This window comes from Equus caballus, chromosome 8 (assembly GCF_041296265.1).
Source record: "Equus caballus isolate H_3958 breed thoroughbred chromosome 8, TB-T2T, whole genome shotgun sequence".
NCBI lineage: Eukaryota > Metazoa > Chordata > Mammalia > Perissodactyla > Equidae > Equus > Equus caballus.
Genome location: NC_091691.1, coordinates 42599073 through 42609457, shown reverse-complemented (window position 1 = coordinate 42609457; position 10385 = coordinate 42599073). Strand labels below are relative to the sequence as shown.

Genomic DNA, 10385 nt, shown 5'->3' with positions numbered 1-10385 from the left:
TGTCCGGCATCACAAGGCTCGCAGAGCAAGGAGCATGGTTAAGTACTTCATTTCAAGGGTTCCTTCATATTGGAATAAAGAAGATCTTGAAAAGCAGAGAGAAGACTGTTACAGACTCTCTGTTTCAAGAGAATCTGTAGGGACATGCAGAGAGAAGAGAACATGCTCTGGCTGATCCCTTAAACAATAACATCAGTGGAAAGAAATGTCAAACTTATTTGGTGTTCTATGCTGAAGTTAACAAAAACATGACACACTCATTTCAATTTTTTATTAAAATACTTTATAGGGACGACTGAAGAAAAAATACGTAATTTTCTATGTTGCAGATCATGTAAAATACAATAAACACAGACTCTTGGGAATGCAGAATAGACTCCAAAAATCCTCAAAGAAGCTTTCACGAAAACCAACTTTAAATGTTTGGCTTATTTATATATTTTACTCATTTTTCAGAAGTTTTAGTTTCTTTTCTCCATTTTGATGCTACTCTGATTTATAAATAATCATTCAAATAGTCTAACACCTTAACAATTTTGTTTTCTGAAACTTTAGAAATCATATTTCTAAATGAAGGTCTCTCCTTTATAGCATTCTCTGTAAAAGAAAAAAGACTTGTTTTATTTGAATTACCATTTGACTGATGCTGCTACAGTTTCAGTAATAATTACACATCATGGGGAAGGGTGGGAGACAAAAAACCTGCTGACAAGGACATAATCTGACTATAGGAAAGAACTTTTTATACATGGCTTTTATAATACCTATTGATTTAAAATTTAGTGGTTTTCTGACCTACTTATAAAAAAGGTAACAATCTAATCATTGATTAAAAAAAAGAATTTTTCCCAGAGCTTCAATATAGAAGTCAACTGTGCCTAGAATGGTAATAGAAGGTCTAAATTTTAGTGGGGCTACTGGCTGCCCAAATGTTATACTTTAAATTGGAATAAATATTATTCAAAACCTGATTATATTATAGAACTGGAAATGGAATCTTTTAAGTGAACTTTTTCTCTCAACCCTTCATAAACCAGACAAATTAAGCACAATCTGAATACAGAAGTCCATTACGTTTAGGGATAATTTCTATTGGGAGAGAAAGAGGTAAGAAAAATCAGTTAAAACATAACATGGTTCAAGAAATTACCCTCCCAATGTAGGGGTGGAAGAGATACCACACTTTAAAATTTAATAATGAAGACCTAAAAAAGATGATAAATGCAGTTAAAAAAGTTTGTTGGCATATTTAAGGAAAGATTAAGCCATGCTGTCAATAAACACAAAAGCATTCCTGTACTCAAAGTATGAAATTACTTGGAAAAACAGCAAATTTGAAACGAAGCAGCCGGCTGCAGATCCTTTAAAACTTTCTTATGTTCAAGAAAACCTTCAGCTTTCTAGGTATTAATGAAGAGGGGAGCTAAAATGTTTTCAAGGCACTTTGAAACAGAGGCATTCTAGGTAAATGTAAGAAAAGGATATCCCAATGATTTCCTATTAAAAAATATATATTCCTATGAACTAAATTTCAGCTTTCTAAAAAGCTGAGGTACCTTGGGTATTCATTAGAGTTATCAGAAAGGGTAGAAAAGGTATCAAAGCTTTAAATTTTACGATAGTTAATCATAATATTACATATGATCTTGTAACTAATTACTGTTCAGATAATGAATACAAAGTGTCTAAGAGCATTACCTATTTTTATATACTAAAATATTTAGACATATAAAGAGGTATTCCTAAAAAGTTACTTGTAATTCAAACACATACTATTTGAGAAAAATCATTTTATAAAGTTAAGAGTCTCTGTAATCTAAATATGCATGTTGTAGATTAGAGGATGAAGACTGGGATTTCCTTACTATGCAGGGCATGTGGTATTTAAGTTTGTCTTTACTGAAACATTATATAAAAAGCTGACCAAATACTCTATAGTGTATCTGGAGTTCACGTCATCTTGAACAGTCTTTTTTTGGTTTCATAATCTTAACCTCCTACTGACTGATTATACTTGTTTACTAAGAATATTTGATCCAGATATAAACATAAAGGAACGATTACAAAATAAAATCATTAAATAGTTTTCATTGGTTTCATGTTAGAATCCCCAGCATGTCCAACCTTCCGTGGCCATACCTGTCACTTCTCCTCTTGAAGCCCTCCTATCGCTCGTCCACTGGAGAACGCGGCCCTGTCAGCGCGAAGGTTCAGCGGGCTCATTCTCTCTGTCCCGCGAGCACAGCCTCACCTTCCAGCCTTGACACTTCTGTACAAGGGGACATGCTGTACCCCTGGTGCTCCACAAGGCCTCTGATTTGGCAGTTGTTTCCCATTCTTAGTGCTCTTCAGGCTCTTTAGTGCTCTTTAGGTACCTTAAGTCAGAGGAATGCTTTAACTTCCAGATTATTTACCCTAGCAGAATATTTAATGCAGTCTCATAGGTGCGCCCTGGAGTTCCTGGGGGAGACTCTTCAGCACTCTCTGTGTCAGCACTCTGGGCAGAGGGAGGGAAGAGGAGGAACTCTCCCTACAGCTTTGCCATATGTGTATTACAGGATGGGTCTACCATATGAGAGTTTTAAACTGTAAAATATAGTAGGCACTTTCTAAAACCAACAAAGGTCTGAAATTAAGCCTTTCATGGTCATTTTTATGTGAATTCTCAGGGTGATATATCTGAATATCTACCCTATTTATAGACCAGATAAACAATACAAGGCACAGTGAAAAATGGCATACAACTATAAAAACTCAGTGTCCTAGGTGTGGTACATGAAGAAATCATAACTTACATTAACGTTCTAATGCTTTCAAAATAAAAGGCTTCTGGAATGCTAGAAGAAAATAACATCAGGCTTTATATTAGAAATCTCAGATCTTTCAAGGAATTCTCTGTGCACTTGCTTCTCATATGACCACAGTTGTACAGGTACTTAGAGGAAACAGCTTATTGTTAGCGGCAGTAAAATAAAAAGAGCAGTTATGGCCATAATTTAACACATTATTGGGTTTGTAATACTTTAAAAGTAATTCAGTCCAAATGCTTTACGTCTTCTTAACCTGCAAGCATTCTGGTGTGACCAGGAGACCTCAATGAATAGCTCTGCATGCTTTTTTTTTTCAATTAAATTGCTTTGATTGGCATTTCTTTCCTTCTTTAGAACATGCAGTTCATACATTTGACAGTCTTACTCCCATAGTCGATACACTCCGGACCGATGCACTCGCAGCAGGCGTTATGGAACCAGCGGTATTTGGATGCCCCCATAGACTCACAGGATATTTTACACTGATGTATGGACATGCAGTCATCAAAGTAAACCACAGTACACATGTGTTCTGAAAAAGAAAAGATTAAGATTTCAGAGCAAGAAAGAGGAAGAACGGAAATGCTTTAATGCCTAGCTGAATATTATTAACAGTTGTTTATCTTAGTTCTCAAATTGCTAGTCTGCACAGGACAACAGATAAGGTACAGGAAAATAGATCACATTTGTTAACTATATTGAGAAGGAAGCCACAGTCTCCCAATCCAGCTGAAGAAGGCAGACGGTTTCCTTAGTCACTTTATCAGATTTTAGACTTTGATCTGAAAGTTAGATTACTGGGCTTAACAACATTTGCTATACTTCAGAACTATGTTTTTTAAATTAGGAATTTCTGATAAGATTTCCTACAAGGAGAGAATTCTCCAGCTAAAAGAAGTTTGAAAAATACTGTTCTAAAGTTATACTGAGAATTTATAATAAAACAAAACAAACAAGTAATTCAAATGATGCAAAGTGGTTAGTGGTGCTTGGCACAATTCAGCATTAGTTATTAGAAAACTATCATTAACAGCAATTTCTAGTCCTACTTTCTAAGGTAACCATATTTGATTGCTTCAATTTTTAGTTCTGGTGATTAACCCCATATGACTATCCTAGCTAGAAGGAGAGGATACATGAAATAAATAAAGGACAATAAAAACCATTAATAGAGAGTATATGGTTACAGGTGAAGTTATTTTAGAGAGCCATTTCTAGAACTGATAAATCACCAGGGGTATGACAGTAAGAGAAGGCTTAATGGAAAAAACTGGACGGGTACTAGAAGATTTAAAAGCAAAGCTACCAGGACACAAAGTCAGGAAAGTCACACGGAGATGGGTGTGGCATGCATGGGGAAGGAGTGAAGGCAAGTCGACTGCAGTGGGTGTCTGGGCTCAGGAGACAGCAGAGCCAGCACTGCATGTAGAAGACGGACCGGTCAGAGGAAGATCAGGGAGGCCAGTACAGCACTGGGCCAAGCAGATCAGAGCGCTTAGCAGTGAGCAGGAGGGGGAGCACTTGGATCTCCAAGTGACTGGTGCTTCATTTACTTATTCAACAAGTGTTGACTGAACATCTTAGGGAAAGCCATGAGGGACTCAGAGAGTAATCAGAGAATCCAAAGAACTAAGTGGAAAATGGTAGACCTGTAAGTTAAAAAAGACAACAAATCGAACCACAAATGTGAGAGAAGGAGTAGGAAAGAGTTAACTCTACCTGGGCAAGGGGCACCTAGGGAAGGGGTCACAGAGGAGAAACATTAGCTCTGTCTTGAAGGATAGCCGGTGTTCCCAGGAATTAGCTTTGCTTATTATTTCCTGAATTTAAATAATCTTTGAGAAAAATGTATGAGTTATTCTTTAATATCTACTATGTTGATTATTTACTTTTTTTTTTTTTTTAGCGAGATTAGCCCTGAGCTAACATCCGTGCCCATCTTCCTCTACTTTACATGTGGGACGCCTGCCACAGCATGGCTTGGTAAGTGGTGCCATGTCCGCACCCAGGATCCGAACCGGTGAACCCCCGGCCGCTGAAGCAGAACGTGTGAAGTGAACCACTGTGCCACCAGGCTGGCCCCTTATTTACATTTTAACAACAGGAAAAACAGCAGCAAGACACATTCCATGCATTTCTGATGTTTTCCGGGTTCTAGAATTTGTCTTATAAAGTACTTTAACCTAAAAGGAAATCAGAAGTTTTACTCATTATTACTCAGTATCATTAACAAAAGTTGTATTGCTTTTACTACTGCTGGCAAAAGTTCATACTAGTTTAGATAGGTAGGATTGTTAATGGGAGGGCACAACAAAAAGCCAAATAAAAAAGAGTATAAATTATACTGTTTATGCATAATTCATGTCATATTTTAAGAAATAACTACAATTTTCATAATTGCCTTATTCTTCTACAGTAAAATTGTATAGAGCTTTTTATTTGAATATATCACAGACTTCATAAAAGTTACACACCTTTTACAATCCAAAATTAAGGTATGACCTATCCTCACTAATAAATGTTATTTAATAAGTTGTACAAGTCATTCTCTCACTTAGTTCTTCTTCTGACCAACAGCACTTATCTGCAGAGAACCAGCTGGGGTTAGCTTACATCTGGAAATCAGATGTCTATAGCACCAACTTGCTCATAAAGAAATTCAGCTGATGATCTTGCCGTCATTTGTGGTACCAATGCTATTATAAAAACCTGACTTCCCAGGCCACTGTGAATGTTACCTGATGGCGAGCAATACTGTATTAGGAAAGCAGCACTGCTGCGATCTTATGAAAAGAACAATTAAAACCTACCGCAAACAAATATCAAAATTAGGACCAGGTTATCTATTTTCCAGCATAGCCTCTATCACCAATAGACTGAAGGAATTCAGACAATATGCTTGACATGCCTCCTTATTTACTCAATGATTGGGTTTATTAAGGTCCAGAATTTACTTTACAGTTACAGACTATACAAACTCAAAACCAAAAAGCTGGGGGCTGGTCCATGGCCAAGTGGTTAAGTTCGCACACTCCGCTTTGGCAGCCCAGGGTTTCACTGGTTCGGATCCTGGCCACAGACATAGCACCACTCGTCAGGCCAGGCTGAGGTGGCATCCCACATAGCACAACCAGAGGGACCACAACTAACAATATACAACTAAGTACTGGGGAGAAGAAGAAGAAAAAGAAAAAAAGAAGATTGGCAACAGATGTTGGCTCAGGTGCCAATCTTAAAAAAAAAACAAAAACAACCCAAAAAGCTGCTCTTAAAGGTAATCTTAAGACAGGCTTCATAGACCACATAGAAAATGAGGGGGGCAGGATAGAAAAAGTCAACTATTGGCAGTTACCTTTGTCACTGGAATAAGGTGCGTGAACATTATTGCTGGGAACAGACACATTTTGGTGGTGTGGCTGGTTCACAGTTTCTAAAAATGAAACCAGATTCTCATGATGTGAAAGTTCTTCTGCAACAGGGAAGGAAACGATGTTCCAGTTCAACTGAGTGTCTCCTTCTGTGAGTGCCCGGAAGAGAGAAGGGATGGGCTCATGAAGCTCCTCCACCGTGCTCTTTGAAGTTGGAGGCGTGTCACTATAATTTCGAGGATTACACATACCTGGGGGAGAGGGACAAAGCAAAGAAAGTTTATTTTTCTCACTGGTTGTAATGTCATGAGATATTGTTAGTTATTGCCTTGCAAACAAAGCTCGAACACATTAAAATCATGTGACGTCTAACATTATACATAGGTATTTTCCTAGCTTTTCTGGCTGAGAGGGCCTGGAAGCGATGACACCCCCCACAGCCCCAAGCACACTGACTGCCCAGTTCTTGTTTCCTAATACCTATCCTCCACTAAGAAGAACCACAGCTCCTTAAAGAAAAGACTGACTCCAGGGCTAGGCAGGCAAAGTACAGAATGACCCTGGAATACCTTTTTGTGCCAGAAAGTAAGGAAGTGCTCAATAAATGATGGGACACATTGAAAAAACACAGAAGGCAACCTGAAGGGGCTCCCACTGGCCAAACTGACATATTTAACATTGAAATAAATAATGAGGGGCCGGCCTGGTGGCGCAGCAGTTAAATGCGCACGTTCTGCGTCACTGGCCCGGGGTTCGCTGGTTTGGATCCTGGGTGCGGACATGGCATGGCTTGGCAAGCCATGCTGTGGTAGGCATCCCACATATAAAGCAGAGGAAGATGGGCATGGATGTTAGCTCAGGGCCAGTCTTCCTCAACAAAAAGAGGAGGATTGGCAGCAGTTAGCTCAGGGCTAATCTTCCTCCAAAAAAAAAAAATGACAGTAATAGATTATCACCCTGTGAACAAAACAGAAATTGGTAAGTCCTTATATTATAAATAAATGAATAAATAAATGGAGAGGGGAAAGCTCTTCCTTTTAGTAGACTGCTAACTGATAAATGTAGAAGGAATGAAGGAAACAGAAAATCACCATCTGGCAACCATCATAGAGGTGTCTGATTCAGACGGGATACGTTAATGGATGCTAAGGCTAGTGGGGGAAGGTTTGATGAGGAACATATTGATGTACTCTTGGCAAACTCTCTACAAAATACTAATCAATTACCAAGGGGTTAATGATGACTTTAATGTGGAAAAGTCTGGCAGACACCAATGTGACTATGAGATCAAGGTTAACATCGCCAGTGATGGGACAGGGTGATGTTCTTTGTCACCTGACATAGTACATAGCTTCATTTCAGTGATGTTGTTGCCAAGAAAAAGTGACTTAAGTATGGTCATCAGTCAAAATCAAGTGGATCGAAACTGAGGGTCATCCTACATAAATGTAAGGTCTGTACTCATTAAAACTGTCAAGGGAAGACTAAGGGACTGTTTCAGAGTGAATGAGTTTGAAGAGACAGGACAACTAAATACATCACACATTCCTGGACAGGATCCTGAACTAGAAAAGAACAAGAGATGCTACTGAGACAGCCGGTGAAATATGAAAGGGGTTTGTGGATTGGGTGGCAGTATTGTGCCAATGTTGGCTTTCTGTTTTGAAGGGTTGTATGTTAGTTACATAGGACAATGTCCTTCTTGGAAAATACAGACTGGAGTATTTAGTAGTGATGGGACACCGTGTATAAAGCTTGCTTTCTAACGTTGCAAAGAAAGAGAATGATCATGAGGGTGTGTGCCTATGCATGTTAGAGTGTGTGTGTGTAGGGAGAGGGAGGGAGAAAAGGGTACTAAGCAATGGAGCAAATTCAATGAAACGTTAGTAACTGGGGAATCTGGGTGAGGGGATACCAGAGTCTTTTCACCCTTCTGACAAACTTTCTCCACATTTGAAACTATTTCAAAACAAATTATTTTTAAAAATAATTTTAAGAAGAGAAAAAGGCAGTGGAGAATTAGAGATAGTGACTATAAAAAACTTTTTCAAGAAGTTTTACTATAAAAAGGAGAGCTGAGAAAATGTTTAATCAGCCCCAGCCTTCGAGCTATCCCAGCTGACACTGTGCGGAGCAGAAGAGGGGAGCTACACCAAGGAATTCTGCCCAAATGTAGGTTCTCAGCTAACTAAACGATCACTATTGTTTTAAACCACTATGTGTTGGCGCAGGTTGTTTAGTAGCAGTAAAAACTAGAACAGAGCCCTCTGGATCTCCCTTTGCGAACGTTATACTTTTAAAAGCTAAATAATAGTTTCACTTTTGTTTGGCATCTATTAGATCTAATGTGGAGTTTTTCTTTTCCCCCAGATTAAAAGTTTGAAAAGGTTTGACCCAATTTATAAATTCCTATATTTTACAGATTTAGGGAGAAGGAAAAACCATCTCATGTGTTTTCCACATTTTGTTAGTTTAAGGAACATGGCAAGAGCTGAAGATTAACAAGGTTGTGCGTGCTCTTTGTAAAATCTTTCAATATAGCTGAACTTCTATGATTTAGATTGTGTGACAGAATCATGGATTAAATGATCAAATCTGACTCCTTTATTCCTAAAAGAAGAAATAGGCCCAGATAAATTAAATGATTTGTCCAATGATACTTAATCCAGGTTCAGAGCTAAGATTATGATTCCGCCTGATTTCATGTCCACTGTTCTAATAATAACATTCTATAATCTTTAAGTGCCATTGAAAAGCAAATGATACTTAGAATATTTGTATTAACAAATATCCATAATATATTCCTCTGTGAGATTCTACACTGAATGAAAATTAGTAATCAGAGATTAAAAGGTTAACAACTGAGTTCAATGGTTGGAAGGGCTAAACTCAACATCTAGTGACACTTTAAAGAACCTTCAGTGCTCATTATTAGAGATTTCATTACATTAAATAAAGTCTTTTTTGGAGTTTTGTGCATTTAACAAAGTTAGGCCAGAAACATTTTTAATTGAATCTCAACAGACTGCATTAAAACCAATATGCATGAAGTAAATGCTTGCTGGGCAATATTTTTCCATGGCATTCTTATAAAGTTTTTAACTATCTTCTCTTTTTTAATCAGGATCCAAAGAGATCATCATAAGAGACTCTCCTTAGGCAATGCTGATTTTGACCCTCCATTTCCTGCCACGGGTACTATTCAAATTCTGTTCTTCCACACGTGGTGCACTGAGAAATCTGATCTTCCAATAACGTGTGGGAGTTATCCCGATCAGGTAAAGTAACCTTTTGTAATTTCTGGAAATTCTTTAGTTGTCCATTTTCATGTACAATGGATGAATTTCCGGTTGGAGAGTTACTAACTACCCACAGTTTCAATCTGGGTTTTTTTTTTTCTGCTTTTTCTCCCCAAATCCCCCCGGTACATAGTTGCATATTTTAGTTGTGGGTCCTTCTAGTCATGGCACGTGGGACGCCGCCTCAACATGGCCTGATGAGTGGTGCCATGTCCACGCCCAGTATCCAAACGAGTGAAATCCTGAGCTGCCGAAGCGGAGCGCACGAACTTAACCACTCAGCCACGGGGCCGGCCCTTCAATCTGTTATTAAACCTTTCTGGGAAGCATCTCACCATCATCTTGAAGTGTATCATTGTTAGAGAGCTTTTCTTTATTTGACTATAGAGTTTATTTTTGGCTTTCATTTCTTTTCATGATCCTTTCTAGAGGTAGTTTGTTATAGTGGCATTCTTTCACTACATTGAGATTTAAACACTTATTATACTAAAAATTTTAGGGACCAGCCCAGTGGCGCAGCGGATAAGTTCACACATTCCGCTTCAGCGGCCCAGAGTTCACTGGTTCAGATCCTGGGTGAGGACATGGCACCGCTTGGCACACCATGCTATGGTAGGCGTCCCACATATAAAGTAGAGGAACATGGACATGGATGTTAGCTCAGGGCCAGTCTTCCTCAGCAAAAAGAGGAGGATTGGCAGCAGATGTTAGCTCAGGGCTAATCTTCTTAAAAAAAAAAAAAAAGAAAGAAAGAAAAAGAAATTTACTTTAGAAATTTGGGGCCAGTTATCATTTCTAAGAGTCAAGAAAGTTAAATAAATCTAATGGCTCAATGGGTATCACAAAAGAGAATCCTTTTTTGTGAGGTTAATTTGGAGTAAAGGTACTGCTATTCAATTAGCAGAGAA

The 10385-nt window shown here is 38.3% G+C and overlaps 1 protein-coding gene across 3 annotated transcripts in view; it reads right to left on the bottom strand.

Annotated features, from left to right (window-relative positions):
• Nucleotides 1–256: 256 nt before the first annotated feature.
• The window catches only part of TWSG1 (twisted gastrulation BMP signaling modulator 1), a 49341-nt gene continuing 39212 nt past the window's right edge, over nt 257–10385 (bottom strand). For all 3 annotated transcript variants that reach the window (XR_011420920.1, XM_023647455.2, XM_023647456.2), the window contains 2 exons: nt 6163–6429; nt 257–3342 (listed from right to left, as the gene is read on the bottom strand). Coding sequence is in view for 2 of the 3 variants with exons in the window: in XM_023647455.2 (XP_023503223.1) it covers nt 3161–3342; nt 6163–6429 (449 nt within the window). In the remaining variant the exon portion in view is untranslated. The remainder of the gene's footprint in view (nt 3343–6162; nt 6430–10385) is intronic.